Here is a 24,028-nt window from a genome sequence, read left to right as displayed (position 1 = left end):
TAGCATATTTAAGGTCTCTATGGAACTGTAGCCTAAGCCATTTCTTGGGAGATCTTGTAGGCTTCCTCACTTTGTCCGGAATGGCCTTTCTTCAGACTAGACTACAAGACTACAGACGAACGGAGCAATTTCAATTTATCTCACCAGCACCCAGTAGAATTTGGGTAGGTAACTTCATGGAACCAAATAGTAGATGGTAAAAAAATCAATTGTAATATCTTCAGCGGCTCACTTATTTGCGTTTTGAATGTGCACATTTCGATAGCGTAATGTGCGGCTGAAAATCTAGGACAAAAACTTCTCTATGGACCTCCTTGGGGGAAGGTTCAGCAAGGCGAGAAAAGTAAAAAATTGTACGTTTAGCAAAATTCCTCCCACCGCAAACCTGGGATACTTCTTTTCAGAAATGGTCACCAAGGATTTTTTAAGTCAGAAAACAAACCGAAAGGTATGCAATACATTCAGCAAGAAATCCATAATTAAAGCAAAAGCAGATCAGAGATGGGAATTCCAGTGCTGTTGTTCTGTTGCTATGCATAACCAAGATAAAGGTAGCAGCCGGTACCAACTTCAACTTCCCTAATAAGATCAGTGGCTGCCATGGATGCTGGTCTTATCTATACAAGTTCACTGATTCCTCATCCAGAATTTACATACGAGTCTACTTGCTGAAATGAATCTTGTCGGATGGCTTGTCACACAAGGAACAATGGTGTTACTACAATAAGCCATATTTGGAAAGGTATCTTTTTAATATAGACGACATAGCAAAATCATAGAAAAAATCTTTGGTTAAATCGGATCTCTTACGAGACATTCATTTTAAAACATGACAATTCCCTGATGGAGTATTTTATTTTTCAGAATCCCCTTTTTTCTAAATAATTTTTTTCAGCTGGACTTAGTTTTGCATGCCATTGGCTAGCTTTGCTCAAAACGGGATACATTGACCATCAATTATGCCATATTGTTAAATCCAGGAAGCAGGAATTATGCTAAGAATATTAGATAACTGCAGCGACTACTTAGACTTCAATTGTCACATTCCAAATCTGTTGCTCCCTGGGTTTTTCCAAAATTAGCATCACAAGGCCAGAGACAGAATCATATGAAAAATCAGTTGGTGAAGAGTCCACAAAGCATTTCCTTGGTTTGATGGATGAATAGCCTCCAAACCGCCCACATCCACGGATTGCCATCTGGATGGTTGCTGTTGGTACATGGCCACTGTCTTCAGAAGGTTTTACTGGAATTCCTAACACTTTAGGAGTCTCCATAAACTCATTCTGCATGTTTTGATAGTGTATTTTATAGTCTAATGAGTTGATGGCACCTCCAGAATTGAACATGTCAATAAGACCAATCGGAGCAAAGGAGACACCTCCTGTTAAATTCTGCAAAATAAACCAAGGAGAGTTTTGCACGATATATTAAATTTTGCATGAAACAAATAAATGTTAGTATCAAGCTTTTCTGTGTGACCTCATTAGGAGATGTTGCTTCTATTTAGGGGACTTCAGAGACCACTGACCTTTATTGGCGTTACAGTGTAAACTACGTGCTCCAATACTCTGAGTGTAATTGGTAAAGCAGCATTCCTAGGAAGGTGCACAAGCTCACCTGCCATAAAATCAAACATTAAAAATCAATTGGGTATTTATGCTAAAGGAAACATTGTGTGAAATTGTTTCGTGGCCATACCTTTGTCAGAATACACTACACAGTTCCCATTCCAGTCATTTTCAGCTACCTCTTCCAACAAGTGTACGTCATGCGCATGAATAGATCCAGATATCTCATTGGGTTTTTTATCATGGAATACATTTTTCTTGTCTAAATGGCTCCAAGCAGCACCTTGGCAATTAAATACCCCTAAAACTCCAGTGTATTTGTTTATGTTCCAAATTTTTAACAAACTGCAAGAAACAATCATTGCCAAAATTAGCAGTTAAGGTAGCGAGACATTTGAGTCGATAATGGAGTCCACAATTAAATCATTTGGTTAAGCGCAATTTATGGTTTAAATGATTCTCCCTGACCTCTTTCCATCACGAGTAGGATCATTAAATAAACAATCACATGTAGGCCGGCCAGGCAATTGTGCCCGCAAAATAGAACCATCTGGGAGAACAAGCTTCCTCAATAAATCAAAGTTGTGATGACCAGGCTTGTCACTGCATAAGGTCAGAGATATGCTCATAAAATTTCAAACAAACTCTAAAATAAGCAAATTATTTTGGTTAAAATATGTCCCATTTTTCTTTGATTTGTTGGTAATGTGCCATTTCAGGTATTGCAAATTTAGATCCAATAGCAAAATATTCTTGTCACTTGAAAAGTTGTCATCATTACCTAACATACACAGGGCAGCCACCAACTGCCCTTGCAGCGGCATGGAATTCTCCAGCAGGATGAACACTCTGCAAATATTGAAATATTTTATCCTTCTTGTTTGCATTGAATATACCTTTCAAGTTTCAAATGAAAAGCTAGAACTTCCCAGCACAGCTACATCAATTCTTTGAAAAGAAATTTTCTTACATGGAACATATCCCAATCTGGTAGCATGAATTCCCCAAGGAAGACGCTGTTGTAAGCAACTGAAGCTATGTGGATTGTGTGAGTTACAGGGTCCCTTGGAAAGAAATCATCTGAGGCTCTTACAACTGCTGTTTGCTTTGAACTGCAAATAAATAGGTGAAAGCGTGACTCCATTGTTAAGCTCTCTTAGAACCCAATTCAAATAAAAAAGTAAGAATGAAAGCGTTTGAAATCAAGCACATCATTTACCAATAAAGTGCATCCGTGTTGTGGCTCATGCATGCAATGCACCCATTGTCTGCGAAATTCCTAGCAATAGAGGCATCCAATGCTTTATGGTATTGTGAAGTTAATGCTACTCGTCCACCAAGGCCTGCTCCAAGTGTCTCAAGGATGCATTGAACATCAACTTTGACCCCATCAACTCCAGCAGCAGCTAGGTAGCTGTGCAATTCATTATAGAACTCAAAAACCTTTGCAGGATTTACCAAACCAATTCCATGCATGGTAAGAACATCTGAGTCCATTCCAGGTTCATTGTTCAAGACACCTGGAGAATGTACGGGGTATTTGATAGTAGATTCATATTGTTCCATTCCATAAACACCAGGCTTAACTCCTCCCCAATAGCCTGTGATTGCGTGCCACACATACACATATCTACAAGCACAGAGGACGTTCATAGCTCTATGAATGGGAAGTGAATTAATCAATATCAGATGGTCAATGTTATCATGGTCTGACCATATACTTTAATATTTTAGAAATCAGTTTGGTTTTGTTTATAGACATTGTCTAATATTAATGAATCATTCAGTTGCCAATTTTACTTAATTGAATTAGTTGCTAGCATTTTAATGTTAAAATCTTTAAATATGATACATGTTTCATGCTTTCAGATATAAAACGGGTTTCATGCTTACTTTAGATTGTGCTTCTTTTTAGCTATTTCAACCAGATGTTGAATGCCAAGGGCTGGATCTTCTTGCTCTTCACCCGCTTTCCCATTGTTTCCAAATTTGTAGTTCTCTTTGATGTGAGTTAAGCGCCTCAATGCCCTGAACAGCCCAAGATGAAAAGGAGGATTGATTTTCCATTAAGCATTCAGATTTCACAACAGGCCACTAATATTTAATATTTATGTACCTTTTGGAAAGGAAAAAAACCGTAAAATACAATGCTTACTCTTTATCAGGAGCATCTTCTTCTTTTTTGTCAGTACCAACAGATTGCCAACCATCATCAATTATAACAAAACGTGGTGGTGTTCCTCCTTCTGACAGACTGTAAGTTGATCATTGTTAGAAACATAAACCAAATTCTATGATATGTATGCTAATCAAAGCCAATGGCTTAATAGCATTCCATACCAGTGCTCACAGATGAAGCAGGAGCACAGAAAAAGAAAGGTCCTATATCAATATGTAGACCAGTTGATTAATGCCAAAGGCAATTTTGAATGCTTTAACCTAAACAATATATTTCACTTCAGATTTCAAGGCAAAAATCAATAATACAATAAAGAACACAAGAGATTAACATTATAAAAGACCTTTGCATTCCAGAGTAAACATTAACATTATTGGTCTTACCTCTTTAATCCGTCTTCTACTCCTCTGGCAGAGACGTCAGTGTAAAATGCATCCCAGGTACACCATCCAAACCAATCAATGATTCCTGGCATCTGCTGATTTCACAAGATTGTGAATTTATGCCAATCAATGGGAAAACAATTCTCCCATGCTCTGAAATCAAAAATGAAAATGATACGAAAATTTAAATAAGAATCATGAACATCACCTTCTTCTCATCTCTGTGACGGAATGACTGCAAGTGAAGCTCCACAGCCCTGGAATACAAAGTGAAAAAATATTAGATATTTACATTGCATATCAGATGATTTAATTATTTATCCATCTTAAAATGTATGTATTCTCTTGTATAGTTTAATGTGTGTGTAAACCTGTGCACTTAAACACTGACAATCTAATAATTGTCTATTGTTAAATCAATTCGGTTAAAGAACTATATGAATTCATGAATGAATCTTACTCAAGCTATAAGACAAGTCAACAAAAGGAAATCGTGATACAAAATTGCAGATCAACTCTTTCTAGAGAGAGAGAGAGATGTATAATCTTTTACCTAACAGCCTCTGTAATTACTTTATATGGGTCTTTCCCAGCATGAACCAACAGAGAATGTGTGAAAGATGATTCGGTAATGTCAGGATCTCCTGCAATGTGAATTTGCAAAGAAAGGAATATCAAATTTCTATGTAATTAACGTCTTTGCATGGCAAAGAGAATGGTTCTATAAAATTAAATTGCCACAGTAGATTGCTTTCAAGGATTTCAATTGTCTACTCTGTTTATAGATTGAGAAATGAAGTCCTAACTCTTCAAATGCCAAAATACAATTTATAATTTCAGCGGCCATGTGTTTCAGAAAAGACGTGCATTAATCTCATTATCATAGAGATTCAATTTGATAAATGCTTCAATGAAATGATCTCCAAAATCACTACAATCATTGGAAATGAAGAATGCATGGTTTATTCCATTTGAATGGTCTCCTTTTATGTATAAAGTTGATTTTGTAGCAGTATGCTTTGCTTATGTTTTTAACTTGTAGAGATTTTCTCAAGCCTTCCCTTTGAAGTATTAATGTTGGGAAGTGCAAGACTAGATGGTCTGTTAAATAAGTTAGAAACTACAGGTTTCCCACTTCTATACTTTTCCTTGGGGTTCCTTTACCTTTGTCTGAGTGCCCCCATGCTGATTTCTGATGAACATCAGCAGTGTGTCTTTGTTTGCTAATGTTTGTTGCATGTAGAAATTCTCTCAAAACTACTCTTTAAGTATCAATGTTGGGAAGTGCAAGAATAGATGGTCTGTTAAATAAGTTAGATAATTACAAGTTTCCCACTTCTATATTTTGCCTTGGGGGTTCCTTAACCTTTGGCTGAGTGCCTTTATGCTGATTTCTGATGAACATCAGCAGTGTGTCTTGTTTGCTAATGTTTGTAGCATATACAATGTTGATTTTGTTGCAGTATATTTTGCTAATGTCTCTGGATGTAGAGATTCTCACCAACCTATCCTTTTAAGTATCGGTGTTGGAAAGTGCAAGAGTAAATGGTCTGTGAAATAAGTTAGATACTACAGGTTTCCCACTTCTAAACTTTGCCCCAGAAGTTCCTGTACCTTTGTCTTAGCGCTCCTATGCTGATTTCTGATGAACATCAGCAGTGTGTCTTTGTTTTGAAGGCAATGTTTGGAGGTGAAATCAGGACTTCCATAAAATCCATAGCCACTATTCTTCTAAGCATGGTAGCATTTTGAGGCTGTCCAAGGTTTTTCCACCCAGGGAAACAAAAACCCCTATCATCCTTTTATCTTTGTTTTTTGCCATTGATTTTGTGAAACCCTAAAATCTCTGCTGAGCAGGATGCTGTTTGCTGGGGATACTTTCCTTGTGAATTTGATCTTGTCTTCTGAAAAGTGTGTGCCTGAGTAGACCCCAGGAGAAAAAGTATTGAAGAAATGCCATGCTTAAATCCCAAATCCATACCCATACCCATACCCATACCTGAACCAGAACTGGCAACCTAGCTAAAAATGCAAGAGCCTAGAGGTAACGTGAATCAGTTAAGGACTTAAACGAAAGTTTTTTTTGTTTTTTTCAAAAATATGCAGTTCACTGGGTGTGACTGTTAAAACAAAAGCATTCAAACTGTTCAAATGCTACAGGAAATGCATCTGAATTATTAATGCTAATCTAGGTGTGGAAGTAAAAGAAGAGTTAAAATTGTTGTATTTAGAACACATGGAGTGAATCTGGTGTGGGTCAGATGTGCATATATGCCGAATCTAGTAAGTTGGTAACTTTGATACCTTGAGGAAGAATTGACTGAAGGCATCTAGAATCTCTAGACTCCATGGGTAAAAGATGACCATAAAAATCCCACATGGTGACTTTGTACCAGACAGATTCAAGATAGCAAGAAAAATCCAAAGCATGGCAGAAAATGCCACTGTGCAAACCCTTGACAAGCGTATTTGAGGTTCTCACATTTTCATGAGTATATTAATCATAATGAATAGATATTATATAATGATGATCTATGAATTCTAGATTTTTTTCATATGACAAATATTTTGGGTGGATCTATGCAGGTTTGTTAATAGATGCATACATATTGAACAAGTACTCTGTCACTCACGAAAAGGAAACAGAAGTAAAGCTTTGTAAATTAAAGCAGTTGGAAACAACTGCAAGAATACCTTGTCACTGTATCAATCGGAACCATAATGCGTCGCTCAAAACACAATCCATGTGCAAAAATGTCTTTGTAAATTATGAGAGGGCTGTTCAAATGTCTATGATGTATAAAGTACAAATTTCACTTCTCAAACCTTGTTGCTGACCATACAATTTTATGAATTTTGGAATCTTGATTAACAAAATTACATGTAAACAAAACTGAGTTCAATGTTGAAACAAAGCAATTCAGCTTGCTGCACAAACAAGGTCCACCCCCAGTTATAAAGGTAAAGAAGGAAAAAGAAGATAAATATGTACAGACATAGAGTATCGACCAAGAGTAACAAGACTGATAAAAAGTGCTCAAATCAACCTTAGTTTGGATAAAACACATGAATTCAATAAATGGAAAAACTGAAAAAAGAAGTTAAGTTTATGTACCACTTTCCAAGCATAGTTCCATCTCATCTTTTTCATTTCCTTGCAAACATGCCCTAAACACACCCTCCACTAAAGGCAGGAATACTGTGTAGACCATTTGCTCACGTGATCTCCAATGCATGTCCTGGTTTGAAGAGCATCCAGTCTTGGTTTCCAACAGCAAAAATTGAGTTTCGGGTTGAATTTCCCTTCCACAATCCCCAAATTTTTGTGTCATCCACCATAACTTGAAGCGGAAACAAGAGAGAAATCGAACATCCCTGCATATATTTTTCCCAGATTACAATTCTTTTTATCAAGTTATCTACTTAAGAGTTTCAGCATCAGTTGGTGACAAATTTTAGCTGTAACATTAAATATCTTTTTCTCTTGTAACAAAAATATGGCAATGTCAACTGCTCTGTCAACTTGCAGTGATAGCTTGCATGGATGTCTAGAAGCCAAGACAATGCAAATGAAAGTTTAAAATTTAACAGCTAGATTCCAGCATTATGTCTCTGGGTTGCAATAGTTTGAAAATGGATTCAAATACTCTGTTATCAGCAAAATCAGAACAACTTACTTGAGAGTCCCCAGAGGAATGACATGGCGGCTCTTACTCTCTGAAAACAGAGCTCCAACAAGTAAACTTTCCTCAAGGCCAATTTCTGAGGCACAAGTAAAGACTACATTTTCTGGAACACCTGACAGAATACTCTTTTCACCGATAATTAATTGATTGTTGGAATTTTTCACAGATGACATGCTTGTTTTATCCTCTTCTGCTTCTAGGGTAGATTGATGTCTAATTACTACCTTTAAGGTATTCTCCAGCCTCTGTCTTGGGACAAAAAACAAAAAGAATTTTTTTAAATAAACACACAGAACCAGAAATAAAAATTTGTCCAAAGAGATACATATAATAATTTAATCTACTTACAATGCACAGGGCACACAGTTCAAACAGCTAGAATAATGGCAAGGAGGTGCTGTCGCATGAGAGTAACCTAAATACAAAGTCCCACACTGCAAAAAAGGAGCCCATAACCCATAGGGCATGCCTAGGATCTTATGATTCATGAATCTAGCAAAGAGGCTTTAATAGGAGACAGGAGTGTCCCTTTGGATTATATGGTGCAGGATGGAGAGTTTTTGACTTCCAAAGGTATCTGGTGTTCTTGGTGAACATTTTGGAAGAGAACAGACTCTTAGGCAGTTGGGAAAGGAGGTAGCCACACATGTGGATGGGTATGTATTCTCAACTCACCAGTTGTGAGCAACAAAATTTGGATGGCCACAGATTTTATGTTAAGATTCCCTTGAAATCAGAGCCTAGTGTTAAGGCTTTTGTTTTTGTTGTTGCAGATCAATTTTCTAGAGGTGTTCATTTAATAGCTTGTAAAAATCACGGGGATGCTTGACATTGAAGACTTGTTCTTCATAAAAGTGACAAAGTTGCATGGATTGCTCTTCTACATATCCTGTGATAAAGATACTAAATTCTTGTCACTATTTTATGTATTCTATTGAAAATGTTGGGCACAAAGCTTAGTTCTGCATACAATGCTTAAATGACTGGAAAAAGAAAAGTAGTAAATCAACTTCATGCGAACATGTTATGCTGCTTTATAAGATTGGCCAAAAGGAGGGTTTGGATGCTGCCTTAAGCTTAAGCTCTCTCAACAATTCTGTCAATTGATTAACAAGGTGTTCTCCATTCGAGAAAGCATATGGGTTCTCTCCTGGAGAAGTGACTGAATTGAGGTCTTTCTGTCTGTAGTTTATGGAAGGGATGATGGAATTCTTTAAGAAGGTTAAAGACATAGTCATCTAAAGATACAAGGGTATGGGTAAGGATATTTGGATGCCATTTAAAACCAAGAGTAAATAAATAAGGATACAACTATATTATATATAAATATAGTCACTAGAAGATTGAGTGTAAGAGTCTACTAATGAATGCTTCAAATATGATATCGAACAGCATGAAAATGTGTACAAGGAAAAGGCAAACTGTAAGAGAAGAGAAAAGAAGTACCACCAAGAAGGAGACTTAAAAATGGTGTATTTGCATGAAGACCAGTTTCCCAAATCCCTATATAACGAAATTGGCTTTTGTTGGATTTTAAGGAAACTAAGTAGTAAGCTCGCCTTTTGGAGTTACCATCAAAGTTGGATGTTCATTGTTGCTGATTTGTATGATTACACCTTCAAGACAACTTCAAACTGGGATATTGGATTTCCGGAGAAGTCTTCTGAAATAGTTTAAGAAATTATAGAAATGAACATGAGTGGTATACCATCTTGGTGTGGAACTGCAGAATGATACTTGGTCTAATGGAAGAACCAGCCATGAGCTAATGCTCCCTAGATAACACAAGCAGAACTCGAGAGACTTGCACCTGCTTTGCTGGAAGAATTATGTCAGCATGATATGCTTATTATAGAAAATCAAATGAGGTTACATGCTTTCAAACTAGAAAGGTTTGATGCAGGGGGACGCACAAAATCAGTCACCTAGTTTCGTTCAGTCATCTGGAGGCAGTTGTATACCTAAAATATGACTGTTTTCACTAATGGTTAAGGCCTTATTTACCATAATATGCATAAGTTATTATGACATACTTATTTAGCACTTCTATTATAGTTCAGGAAAGAGTAGGTCTAACTGAATTTGATGCAGAAAAAATACTAATTTAGGAGAGAAGTCTGTGATAAATGAAATTGTTGTTTCCTTGGAATAAAGAAATAAGAAAGGATAAAGAAGCGAGGGGTGGAGAAGAAATAATGGAATCTAGATTTAAGGACTCTTTATGCCATTTTGATTATTTTTTCCTTAAAATTTCGTGCATATAAATTTGGATTTTCTTCTGTTTGTGCCAAGGGTTTGTGGGGTGATGAAAATGGTTCCATAAGCATGTAACCCAAGTTCAACCCGACGCTACAATAAATTGGCCATAGAGCTGTACTCCGCTTCAGCAATAAGGCAGCCCATAGTCTTAGATGCACACAATTTGGTTCAAATTTTAACTAAGCTAAATATGATAAATTTACAGTGTTCCACGGAGTTTCCTAATAGGGGGACATGGGGATGGGGACCATGGGCCTAAGTTTGAGGATGGCAGGGGGACGGCGACGTTAATATACATACAGTACTTGAAAAACTAGTTATAAAAAGATGTGCAAGGAATAAGTATAAGAACTATAAATGAAATTTTGCCACACTATGTAAAGTTTACAATAATAAACATTAAAAACATGAAAATTTGAACTTTGAACATTAACAATGCTCGGTAGAGTTTTGGAATTTTGGGAGCAAAGTGCAAACCAAGAATAAGTAGAAGAATTGCAAATGAAACTTTAGCATACTAAGTACCATTTGTAGCATTCATAGCTACAACTCTAACCTTATTATTTCCTAATAATTGTTGTACCTCACAAGTCACACTTATTGGCTGACCAGTTGTATCGTTATCCTTAACTATCAAGGAATTACAAATTCTAGCCATATTACTTGGAGGAAATATACGTCTAGTAATGGGCCGATGATCTAAGCAATACATCTTGCCTTCCTTTCTACAAATGCGGAAACCCCAAGAATAAAAGGATTGGTTCTCATAAAAAAAAAAAAGAAAGGATATTGGTTCCAATTGTTAATACTAGCGAAAAACCTAAAAAAGGTTTAAAGTTTTAATAAACATAAAAAACATGGATATGATTGAATAAACAATAAGAATGGTGGGTGGAGGTTTAATGGCTAGTGCCCTTTGCAGGGGTCTTGATTGTGGCTTTGACTATGAATATGCAAAGATTTGCAACAAGGGATATGTATTATGTAGATTTTTATGATCACGATTCATCATTGGCCTATTACTTTCTTAGACTTATAGTTTGATGGGGGTTTGGGGGAAACACCAAAACGAGGTTGAGGATAGCACCCCTTACAAGGGTCTGGAGGTGAGAGAGATAAAGATGTAGAGAGATAGCTCTAGATCTTGGGGGAGGGAGAAGAAAGTGAGATAGAGAGAGGTAGAGAGAGGGGATCGAGGAAGAGTGATACGGAGAGAGATAGGTCTAGACTTCGGGGGAGATAAAGAGAGAGAGATAGATAGAGCGAAAGAATGTTAATGGGAGTTTGCTATTGCTGAAATTTGACTAAGTTTGAGAATTTATAAATCTTTAAATTCGACCAAGTCTGAGAATTTATAAATTCTGAAATTTGACTAAGTCAGAGAATTTATAAATTTTCTAAAACGTAGAATCTACATTATAACTCCTAGAGATTTGAAACCACTCTCAAACATCCTGCCAATATATACATGAAATAACTTGAAGTATAAGAAAGAAAAAAGACGAAACTAACTTGAAGACTGGAATGCCATTTTCATCATTTTTTGCTTTAGGATCGAGTTTATAAGTGCGGACTATGGGTGACTCTTAGGTGTCCCTGAGACGGGCAAGGGATTCCTAGGAGTGCCTGGGATGTCCCTGTCGTCTCGGTGGCGTCCTTGTGGCAATGGGGGTACAGCGGGGGGACTTCCTTCCTCGACTTGTTCCCACATCCTAGAGACATCTCGGAAATGTGAGGTTTTGTGGGGTAAGGGGGGAAGGGGGACACGTCCCCGTGGAACACTAAAATTTATTAAAATATCAGGAAAGCAAACACATTATTTATTTTTACCCTTGGTTCAAGGGTGAGGGAAGAAGGGTTTTCTAAGGAATAACAACTGCTATAGTAAGCCATAGGTGTGTTTTTCAAAGCAGAGGCAAATGCTTTAGAGATTGAAAATGTGGCATGACCTTTAATTTCTTACTGTGAAAGAAAGAAAGAAAGCATCTGCTTTCCAAAATGCAGGGAGATTGATATTTCTTTTATCCTAAAAGAAGGCTCATAATTAAATTGACATCTACAACTTCAGGCTTCTGGACCCCATTAATCTTGAAATTAGAAGCACTTCTTTCGATAACAAACTGCAAAACAATGATTGACACTTGGTGGTCAAGAAAAGTGATGAATTGTATTGCACAAAGAGCTCCTTATGCAGGTAACACTTGTACAAGAAAGAAACAAAGAGAAAAAGCTAAGTAATTATTGATTTATTAGTTATTACCCACCCCATGACAAAAACATTAAGGCGGGCCAAAACTGGGGGAAACCAATTCGCAACAAACAACTAGATTTTTGTTTTTCCAATGGATTCTATTTCGACTTAAGTTTAGACTATCATACCTGTTCATATGGATTAGATGTTTCCAAACTCTATTGCCTACGCCAGTGGGTATTTCCTATAATCAAGCTATGCATCTTAGGGGGATTTTTAGAAAAGGATCAAGAGTGAAGTTTACAGCATTACGTACCCGATTCGGTAAAGGCCCTGTGAAATGCTGGGACAAACTAAAACAGTTTCTGTTCCAACTCATACGAGGCCTTCTGCAGTCAATAATTTATGATTATCAAACAATAATTCATAACAAAAATTTAAAGATTTGGAAGAAATTTCAAGCACTGAACTAAAAGTATTTCCTCCAAAACTTAATAAGAAGTTAATCGAAACGAGAATTAAAGCGGGTAGAATCGACCAGCTTGAACGAAGAAACAAAAATCAGACAGTTTAAAAGATAAAAACAAAAAAATATCAGACGAGAATCTTACCAGTAAGAGACAGAGGGAGAAGAGGGGGAAGCAATTTTACGGGTGTTATTGACATTATTAAGGCGGCATGTCCCTCTGCAAAGCTGGCTTGCGCTTACTTTCCGCGCCTCCATGCTGATCTTCCTCCTTAATGTCTGGATATATACAATGTATATATACTTCGGAGGATTTCAGAGACAGTCGTGTTGGGCGCGCAATGTAGCTCCTCAACGGCACCTTGTGGATCGTACCAACATTTACAAACATCGTGGATGCCGTTGGCTCTGACGTGGATTCAACCTAATCTGACACAGGAAATTGGCAGGTAGTAACTGATATATTTATTTTTTCCCTCACGTGTTTCCATGTGTGACAAAATATTAATATAATGTCAATATCAATATTCTGTTCATCAAGCAAGCGTATGGCAGTTTGACACGGCAACCGTAACCAAAGTAATACATGGATAACACGTTTTCTTTGGCTTTAAAAAAATTATATTAGACATGTGTTTAAGGTTTATCTTAGTCTCACAGTTTATATAAAAAAGCACAGTTGTGTATACAAGGATCATTTTGTGGAATTTATATTGAATTAGTAATAGTATAGCGGATTGTGTAAGTTTTTTTTGGTTTAATATGTTGTAGATGGCATTTATGATTTTATTATCAAAATAAAAATAAAATAGTTGATCATGTTTGGATAATTAAGGGACATAGGGGAAGGGTACTAGTAGTCGTTATATCTAACTTTGTGCATCCACATATTCTAAATGGTACATCAGATTTTGACTATTTTTTTTTGTTGTCTTTGCATGCTACTTAACTACTTATAGCTATTGTTTTAGCTTTTGGGTAGTAGCAATGCACGTTGTGGGATCCGTTATGCGCGAAAGAGTTAGAAAGTATACATTTCAAAGTGTCGCCTGATACCTGCTTAAAGATGCCTTAATAATCATGCACTTAAAATCATCAATACTTCTGCACAAATGCCCTAGTAGTTGTGCGCTATGGTACCAAAAAAGGTGCACAGATGGGCCAATTATGGTTCAAAAAAGCTAAAAAATGAGCGGCTACTGGTACATGTGAAATTTATTAATGGGCTTTTAGTTTTATTTTTTTTCAGTTTTTTCGAAGTTAATAATTGGGGGGTTGGGTGTGTAGGGAGTGGATGGCTATTGTATAATGAACAGTAACTAGTGATCTTCCCCTATTGTTCAAAGGAAAGGGATTTATTGAGTATGTTTCAATTGTTGTGAGGGTATTTGTTATATTTTAATTTATTAGTAGAACATATTCTCATTATTATTGTTTAAATATATAAAAAATAATAAATATAAAATTAACATATCTATCTTTAGAGGGATATAATCTTTGTTTTGGTCATCTAGTACAATCTGAAGATTCAATTTAGTTCAAGGTTCAATTAGGTTTATAGTTAGCATTTAATTTGATTTAGTACTAGGGTTAGATTTCAAATTGGTTTTATGTTCGATTAGGTAGAGGCTTAGGGTCTAATTTTAGTTTAATATTCAAATACTAGGTTTAGGGTTGGGTAAGTGCACAAATATGGTGTGCAAAAAGGGGGGTATAAGTGGACACTTTTTTTTCTTTTGAAATCAGGGGAACTTGAACTTGGAGGCGAAAGTTGAAAGTCATCCATTCAAGATATGAAGATAATCAAAGAACAAATATTATAGTACTCTGAATCTAGTTACCAAACTACTAAACTTTTTCAATATTGGATAAGATTAAAGGAGTCAAATCCTTCGTGCACAAAAAATAGACCCTGATTTTTTTTAAAAAACATAACATAGTGTCTGATGCACGCATCAAAAAATTCATAGTTAGATTTAGTATTTTGACAAATCCTTTGATAGAAAGATAGTTAAGAGTGAGCACTAGAATTTGCGTATTTTTTGTTGAGTATTTGTTTTTTTATGATTTTTCCAATCGAGCACATCCTGAAAATCAGGTACCTGTTCATACGCAAAGCATAACTTGCACCAAAACAATCAAAAATACAGGCACTACAATAATATATAAAGTTTTTAAAATTTGTATAAGTAGATCAAAAGTTATTAAAAAAATGGTACACGTATGTCTCTGAGAACTATGGAGACACTGGTAAAAGAAATTCAATAATAATGTTATTGTTGTTCAAATTTTAAAAAAAAACTACGGTTAGAAAGCCCGGAAGATGGGTGAAAATATGGTGGCAATTTTAGAAATACCCACTTGATGAAGTGTAAACCTGATGATGACAAAGTCGAGAAACCAAGTTGATAAAACAAAACACGTCAAAAAGGAGGGAAATGGAGGGTGTAGACACCTAAAACTTGCACAACTAATTAAATGAATTTATATTTGTTTAATTACCTTAATCCGCCTATTGACTAAATTAAGGTTTAATCAATATCTCTTTTCTTCTAATCAACCATTAATCAAATTAAAGATTTAATTTCTCCTTTCTTCTATCTAATCCATTTGAATCAAATTCAACATTTAATTAAATATCCCCTTTTAGCCATTTTAATTAAATTTGACATTTAATTAAATATCCCCTTTTAGCCATTTTAATTAAATTCGACATTTAATTAAATATCCCCTTTTAGCCATTTTAATTAAATTCGGCAGTTAATTAAATATCCCCTTCTAGCCATTTTAATTAAATTCAATAGTTAATTAAATATCCCCTTCTAGCCATTTTATTCAAATTCAACATTTAATTAAAATCTCCTTTCCATTTTAATTAAATTCAACATTTAATTAAAATCCCCTTTCCCATTTAATTAAATTTATATTTAATTAAAAATCCCTATTTCCCTCACCCCACTTGCATTTTACAACATATGCAAGTTGCATCTCCTTTTGGCTAAAATAAATATTTTATTTTATCTAAAAAATCTTATTTCCCTCCACCCACTTGCATTTTCCTACAAATGCAAGTTGCACCACAATTTTAAATAAATAAATTATTTATTTGAAATCCTATTTATCTCCACCCACTTGAAACCTTTAATGGCTTCCCTTAAAGTCATCAAGCCTTTAATAGCTCCTTCTAGAGTCTTCTCAAACCTTTAATGGTTTCCCTTAAAGTCTTCTTAAGCCTTTAATGGTTTCCCTCAAAGTCTTCAAGCATTTAATATTTTATCCCCCTTTTTTCATTCAAATAAATTAAGACTTATTTAAATAAAATCCAAAATTCACATTCACATTTAAATAAATTAATATTTATTTAAATATATATTGAAATACAAGTTGCATTCATTTTAGTTGAAATAAATCTTTTTATTTTAATTAAAAATTCCTATTTCTCCCACTTGCATTCTCCTACATTTTCCATTAACTTCCTAATCATTCTTCTAGAACTTCTCAAAACCCACTTAATTAGTCTAATTCTTCTATCATGGTCACATCCCTAAATTTGGGAAGTCACTTCTAATTTTGGAATAAAGTCTTCTAAATGCATTTAAAGTTTTATCTTTTCAACAAGCTAACTTTGTTGAGTTCCCCAAATTTGTAGGACTCTCACAAAAGTCTTGAAGGTTATCTAACTTCCAACAAGATAACCTCCAAGCCAAAGAGCTTTTAATGCTCTTACAAAATTTCACATATATAACACATTGAGCTTTGCACAAGATTTTGTCCATTGGACAATATCTTTATTCATTGGATAAAAGTTTTATTCCATGAATTTGCCCACATGGGATTAACCATTAAGTCTTCTAAAGCATTTAATGCATCCTCCCTCTCCTCTCAAGCAATCTCATGGTGACACTCGTCAACATGGGAGTGGGTTGAAAATCTCACATGGATTGATAACTTTCAATCTTGACCCTCTATAAGCCAATTCAATCTTGGCCATCCAATTCTCCAATTCTTCTATAAATAGAGCCCATTTCTCCTTCAATTCATATCTTGTGCATCTAAATTATAGTCATTTTGCAAGTTAAGGAGCTCATCTTGTCATCTTCAAGCATCCAAGCCATTTAGCATTAGCATTAGCGTTTTAGCTTCATTTTGGCATATCATCTCATAATATTTTATACTCATCTAGTTTAATTAATTCATCTAGCATCATCTAATTTTCAATTTAGAATACATTTAACATCTTAATCATCTAGTCTTGCATCTTGCATCCTATCTTCATCCATCATCTCATCTTAGCTAAGATCTTATTTGCATACATTTTGATCTTAGCACATCACTAAAACCTCATTCTCTCGGTTGTCATCTAAGAGATCAAGTGCTCTTCCAAGTGAGGGCCACCTTGAATCTTGAATAGCTTTAGAGATAGAGGACAATGAGGTGATTTTAGGAGTTTTAAATTCACTAACTTGTTTATGATTTCTAACTCTAATGCAATGCTTCATTGGTGTGTTTGAAGTGTTTTTCTTCTTGCAGGTTAAAGACCACATTTTTGGTATACAAAGGGAAATCAAACTTCCAACCTGCAGTTTTGTCATCCAGGTCTATTCACAAGCCTAAACAGTCAAAAGCACATATGGGCTCCCTATACTATAAACAACGAGTATGGGGTATTTTTATAAAAAATCCGCATACGGGGGTGTCTTTACAATAAGAAATGCGTATGCGGCGTTAAAGCTAAAACAATGTGTATGCGCTTTTGCCTGTGTTTAAAATGTGGGTGTGTGCATACATATACATATATGTATATGTATAATATGTAAAATATGATATTTCATATATATATAATGTGTGTGTGTGTGTGTGTGTGTGTGTATAATGGTGGAAAAATGATGAATGATAGATCAAGAGAAAAATTACCCTATCCCTCAAAGAGAGATGAGAGTTTCACTATTGATTACCCTTTAAACACTTTTCACCATGTTACATTAGGAAGAGGAGAGGATAATTCACTAGATTCAATCTTTCCACATGAAGATGGTAGATTGAATTCTGAATGAATTGGGAATGATAAGTTGATCCCCTCTTCCTTGTTTGAAATGGAAAAGAAATTGATTGATTTATGTAGTGCAAAAGTGACAAAGAACTGATTATAACTTGAGATCAAAATATGGGATGAAGTTGTGCACTTGGATATGACAATAATATGTCGAGAAGAAGTCGCCCTGCGAATTTGAGGAAAAGTTGCCTCGACCGTGGTGGAAATGTACACAGTCCTCTAAAAAATCCGTGAAACGAAAAAGGTTTTTCCGCCTTTGCAAATGAAGCCCGAATCTGAAAGTACAGTTGCGCACTTGCAACCTACACACATAAAAGAGAGGAAAATGGGTTGGGATTGGGGGTTTGCCATTAGGTCAAACCCTAGTTTTGGAATTAACCAAGCAATGAAAGAAAGTACTTGCAAGTAGATGTAAATGAAAGACTGAATTGTAAATCACCTCAAGGGAGGTTGTGATAGCAATGTTGATAGAAATGCTTGTGTGGAATTGAATGTTGAAATCAATCTCCTCTTCAATGGTTGAGTCCTCGACTTTAATGCAACACCTAGCCTTCAAGGGAGACTTGAGAATGCTCAATGTTGGAAAAGAATGCTTGAATGCTTGATCGCTTATGCAATTTGGATCTATCCAACTTCGACCTATCCAACTTTTTGAACTTCAACTTATGCAAATGAGAGGACAAATGCCCCCTTAAATACATGTTAGTGGATTTGATTTTCATCACAGGCTGACATCAGGGGAGTTTCTCGCCTGATGCACAACCAACAATGCAACCCTAGGAAGAGTCTTGTCCCAAAATAGGGCAGGGACAGGGGCGCCCTAGGAGGAAAAGGGTGCCACACCCTTGTCCAAGGGGGGACAATGGAGCCACACCCCCGTCCTACCCCTTTCTCCAGGGAAGAGTGCAGATAGGTGATGTAGAGGCCAAGGAAGAAGCTGTTTCTGAGGGCTGAGCAATCTCCGGTCTCCGATCAGGCTAGAGGATTCGATCTCGAGGGCGTGAGGACCCTAATGCAGTTGAAAATTGCTAGGGTCACAATTTTATGACACTACAATATATATATATATATATATGTATATAATATATATAATATATAATATATTTTAATATTATATAATAATATATAATATATTATATATTATTATATAATATATAATATATTATGCATATATACACACATATGTGTGTATGTATGTGTATTGCCTTTTGATATTTTATGTGTATTATATATATATGTGTATGTACGTATATTGATATATATTGTCTTTTGATATATATTCTATTGTATTTCATTCCTCTCTCTCTCTCTCACTCTCTCTCAGGGCCCCACATAACACCTAATGACCTCTTCGGACCATGTATGATATCTTAAGGGGTCAAATGGTGTCTTAAGGGGTCATATGGTGTTGTAACACATGTGTGGTTCAATTAGGACCCCACGTGACCCCTAATGACATCATGTGACATGTCTTCCTCTCCCCCCATCTCCCTCCATCCCTTTTCTTTCCCTCTTTCTCTCCCTCCCTCCCTCCCTCCCTTCCTCACCCATCTCTCTCTCTCTCTCTCTCTCTCTCTCTCTCTCTCTCTAGACCCCACATAACACAAAATGACCCTTTAGGAGCATATGATGTCCTAAGGGGTCATACAGTATCCCGAGGTGTCAAGATGAACCATTATTATAATATAAAAAGCAGTGCCAATACTACTTACAAAATTTGACACCTAAGGGGTCATACAATGTCCTAAGGGGTCATATGACACCATACAACCCATAACGACACCATATGGTGTCTTAAGGGGTCATATGGTGTCTTAAAGGGTGGTAGGACACAATATGACCCCTAAGGACACATTATATGACCCCTAACAACACCTAAGGGGTCATATGGTGTCCTAAGGGGTCATAGGACACTGTATGACCCCACATAACACCACATGACCCTTTAGGAGCATATGACGTCCTAAGGGGTCATACGGTATCCTAAGGTGGCAAGATGAACCATTATTACAATATAAAAAGCAGTACCAATACTGCTTAAAATAATAACAAACCAACATGCCCCCCTTCTCTCTATTCCTCCATACCGCATCCCTCTCTCTCTTCTTCTCTCCATCCCCACTCTTTCTCTCTCCCTACCCCCTTTATCTCCCTTACTTTATATTGTTGTATTGCAATTAGGTTTTCCATGTAGTGGTCACCACTTGGATGAATAGTAGACCTAATAATCCCAAGGTCCACAATTTGAGCAGCAAAGGCTATGCTTTCCTTGATATTCTTAGCATTTGAATAAGTGTACAAAACCCATTGTGCATCATCCCTCAACCACACTTCTCCTGTTGTTGGGATTTGGGCAATCTTTGGTAATGCACATTTTTTCCATCCTCTCTCTCTCTCTGTCTCTCTCTCCCTCCCTCCCTTTTCCACCCTCTCTCTCATTTTTCCATTCTTTCTCTCCCTCCCTCTCCCTCTCTCCCTCTCTCTTTTTCCCTCCCTCTCCTCCTCTCCCTCCCCACTCTTTCCCTCCCCCTACCCCCTTTATCTCCCTTACTTTATATTGTTGTATTGCAATTAGGTCTGCCATGTAGTGGTCACCATTTGGATGAATAGTAGACCTAAAATCCCAAGGTCCACAATTTGAGTAGCAGAGGCTATGCTTTCTTTGATATTCTTAGCATTTGAATCAGTGTACAAAACCCATTGTGCATCATCCCTCAACCACACTCCTCTTGTTGTTGGGCTTTGGGGAATCTTTGGTAATGCACATTTTTTCTTTCCAATTTGTTCCCCTACAATTCTCATAATACTAAGAGCCACACGACAGATTTGTTTCCAAGCTGATGGTCTAGCTAACGGTTTCAAATAAATATTCTCACATTTTTGCAGTCATGTCAAATAAATATTCTCACATTTTGTAGTCATTCCAAATAAATAAAAGTTCTTTAAAAGATGTGTGTATAGATATTTTATTAATGATAATTAAACTTTAATCTCTCTCTCTCTCTCTCTACTCTCTCCCTTTTCCATCCTCTCTCTCACTATCACTCTCTCCTCTCCCTTTTCCATCATCTCTCTTGCTCTCCATCTCTCCCTTTTCCATCATCTCTCTCTCTCTCTCTCTCTCTCTCTCTCTCTCTCTCTCTCTCTCTCTCTCTCTCTCCCTCCCTTTTCCACCCTCTCTCTCTCCCCCTCCCCCTCCCCTCCCTCCTTTTTCCACCCTCTCTCCCTTTTCTACTCTCTCTCTCTCTCTCTCTCTCTCTCTCTCTCTCTCTCTCTCTCTCTCTCTCTCTCGCCCTCCCTTGCTCTCCCTCTCTCTCCCTCCCTCTCTCTATCTCCCTCTCTCCCTCTCTCCCGCTCTCCCTCTACCTCCCTCTCCCTCTCTCTCCCTTGCTCTCGCTCTCCCTCACTCTCCCTCTCCATCTCTCCCTCTCTCCCCCTTTCCCTCGCTCCCCCTCTCCCTTTCTCCCCCCCCCCTTCTCTCTCTCTCTCTCTCTCTCTCTCTCTCTCTCTCTCTCTCTCTCTCTCTCTCTCTCTCTCCCGCTCCCTCCCCTTCTCCCGCTCCCTCCCTCCCTTTTCCTTCAAATTTTCTTTACTACAAAAAGTGTGTATGGGGTACTGGGACTATTAGTTCACTAGTCTGCTAAACATTTTAAAGGCCTAACAACATGTATGGGGTACCGAGAATATTAAATTTGGACTGCAAACATTTTTAGGGCCTAACAACGCGTATGGGGTTACTAAAAAGACCACGTATACGGTACTGGGACATATAATTTTAGTTGCCAAACTGCCTCAACGACCTCAAAAGAAGTTTTTGAGGTCGTTGAAGGCCCCACTACAACTGTGTCTGCGCTTCTATGACTGTTTTATACATAGCAGGAAGTGAATTTTTTTGTTTTTGTATGATTTCAAATGATTGAATTGTTGTTCTTATTAGTTTTTTCAATGTTATTGTGATTGTCTAATAGTTTTGATTCAAAAAAACAATGATAATTCTTAAATTTATGGTTATTTGATTGTTTATGAACTTTTGTTTACATATATATGTAATATGATTCTATTGAGGACAACCGATATCAACCATGGGAAAGAACAAGTGAGGAACCATGGAACAACGAGAGGCTGAAAAGGAAAGACAAAGGCAACGTATGAAGAAATTATGTGACATAAGAACAATGGGACAAGAAGGTATGTCATCTTGAACATCTCAATTCGATTTACCAAATGAACATAATGCACCTAATGCAATAAGAAGAGATTTGATTTACCGTATGAAACTAATGTAATTGAAGAAGAGACCACATTGAATAATCAATTAAATGATGAAGATACACCTACTCTGTTTGATGAATTGAATGTACCCAATGCATGTAATGCACCAATGTTAACACCTCCTAGAGTCATTCGTAGGAAACCAAAGTATCTAATTGACATTGATGAGAATATATTTAAGGCAATGCCCGATAAAATGAATGAACAAACTTGTAGGAGAATGGTTAAAAGAATATGGAAAAACTCTTTTGAAAACTTAAATCAAACCGCAAGATGTCAATTAATTGTTCAAATGATTACAAATTTGAATTTTAGAGAGAGAAAATTCTAGGCCTAAGATCATCTAAAAGTAACAATGAAAGAACTATTGTGAGAAATCTATTTGATGCATATCAAGCTACTGGTTCAAAATCACGTACAAAATATTCTAATGTTACTCGATGTGTCTTTACATCAACCATAATGAGCAAGAAAATAAAAAAAAGATCATTTGATAAGCAAAACAAGTAAGCCATTAAACGTTAGTAGGACAACATTAACTAAAGCATTACAAAGGGGGGAAAAAATAGAGGAACCTAACAATAATTCTTTTTGGGCATTCTCGGGTAGACTACCACACAAAGACAAGGTTTTTGTTGATGCACTAAGGACATTAATTTAAATTTTTTGGCATGACAACACAAGAGTTTCACCCAACCAAAGAGATGTTGTTAGAAGGAAAATCGAGTCTACAAATCACGAGCCACATGCCAAACACTATTTCGATATGACAAACAAAATTTTATGAAAGATTCCTTGAAAAGTTTCCTCAAATAAGAATTTATCAAAGATATTTTGAAATTGCTAAACCTTTTTATATTAAGATTAATCTTGTCGCACCACGTGTTGTTGTAGGATGCATATTGAATTTTCCATGCACTATGATATTTTTTCATCATATTTGTTCTACTTTGCACACTAATGATTTTTTGCAGGAATGCAATATACAAACACCTCCTAAGTTGGTAAGAGAATTTATTTCAAGTGTGCTATGTAATAGACATGATGATTGCATTTATTACATGATGCCTTGTTTGGAAGGTTATTGTGCTATATATGGTGGTTTGTAACATTTACCAAGATGTGTACATTTGGAGAGCACACATGAAATTGGTACGAAACTAGTTTCTTTTGGAAAATACAAGATAGACACATATGGAGTTGTAGTGTCGTAAATTGTACACCCTTGCTAGGGTGGTACAATTTCACACTTAGGTTAGCACCCGCCTTAGTGTGTCTTTCATATTGCATTTCTCATTCCCCTTTAAGAATTTAATTAATTAATTTAATTAAATCTAAGGTCACGTCTCATCACTTTACACATTACAAAGTTGGGCCATTTACCCTAAGTGTGCCCCTTTTCATCTTATTCCTCCAATGAATTTTTAATCATAAACCCTAATTATGTATTATTTTGACTGTTTAGGCCCGATTTCGCATATCAAAACATCTCAAAATTAGATGTAACTTTGGGATGTGATCTAATATCATCATATCTAATGGCCCTGAAAATTTGGTAAAAAGTTGGTCAAACCGTGGCGAGAATGCACATGGTCTATGCCTTTTTTCCCTAAATTTTGGGAGCACAATCCTATGATATGATAATGCTTAACCCCAAAATATTAGCAGGAAATTCAAATCCTAGGTCGGCCTAAACATGAAATTAAGATCCAGGGTTCCATACTTAAGAGTTGTCTTTCTTTATTTGAAGTGGTCTTCTTCTAATAATAAAAGAGCAGGTTTTTGGAGTATTAGAGCCTTCTTTGTAGCGAAAGAGTAGATCTTTGAAGTCTTCAACAACATTCAAAATCATGGCACCCCCTTGGGACCATGGCGCCCTAGGACCCCTAGGTATCGAAAGGGAGGGCCCCGACCCAGAATAAACGATGGCATCATCACTTCTGAAAACTATGAAGACATGGAAAAGTC

The 24,028-nt window shown here is 36.4% G+C and overlaps 1 protein-coding gene across 2 annotated transcripts; it reads right to left on the bottom strand.

Annotated features, from left to right (window-relative positions):
• Positions 1-773: 773 nt before the first annotated feature.
• LOC131044706 (probable galactinol--sucrose galactosyltransferase 6) lies at positions 774-13,094 on the bottom strand. 2 transcript variants are annotated; one of them, XM_057978094.2, is made up of 16 exons: positions 12,881-13,094; positions 12,586-12,655; positions 7,811-8,064; positions 7,249-7,508; positions 4,687-4,777; positions 4,342-4,390; positions 4,134-4,225; positions 3,727-3,825; positions 3,465-3,599; positions 2,791-3,201; positions 2,542-2,683; positions 2,353-2,420; positions 2,040-2,174; positions 1,702-1,916; positions 1,532-1,620; positions 774-1,394 (listed from the first exon to the last, which is right to left on the bottom strand). In XM_057978094.2, the coding sequence occupies exons 1-16, from the start codon at positions 12,991-12,993 to the stop codon at positions 1,026-1,028; spliced, it is 2,592 nt and encodes an 863-aa protein (XP_057834077.2). In that variant the 5' UTR covers positions 12,994-13,094; the 3' UTR covers positions 774-1,025. The 2 variants fall into 2 exon arrangements, with proteins under 2 accessions (XP_057834077.2, XP_057834078.1); XM_057978095.2 differs by having other exon boundaries at positions 12,586-12,658; positions 12,881-13,030.
• Between the last annotated feature and the right edge of the window lie 10,934 nt (positions 13,095-24,028).

This window comes from Cryptomeria japonica, chromosome 3, assembly GCF_030272615.1.
Source record: "Cryptomeria japonica chromosome 3, Sugi_1.0, whole genome shotgun sequence".
NCBI lineage: Eukaryota > Viridiplantae > Streptophyta > Pinopsida > Cupressales > Cupressaceae > Cryptomeria > Cryptomeria japonica.
Note: the sequence above shows the minus strand (reverse complement) of the source record. Positions and strands in the feature narration are given on the sequence as shown.

What these genes read in the sequence shown, in the direction of transcription:
- LOC131044706 (XM_057978094.2), bottom strand. Translation starts at nt 12,993, where the DNA reads ATGGAGGCGCGGAAAGTAAGCGCAAGCCAGCTTTGCAGAGGGACATGC. An exon ending in GGCTGCCCTGTGTATGTTAG is followed by an intron (nt 2,175 to 2,352) that starts GTAATGATGACA and finishes GACCTTATGCAG; the next exon opens with TGACAAGCCTGGTCATCACA. An exon ending in CCTACTCGTGATGGAAAGAG is followed by an intron (nt 1,917 to 2,039) that starts GTCAGGGAGAAT and finishes TGTTTCTTGCAG; the next exon opens with TTTGTTAAAAATTTGGAACA.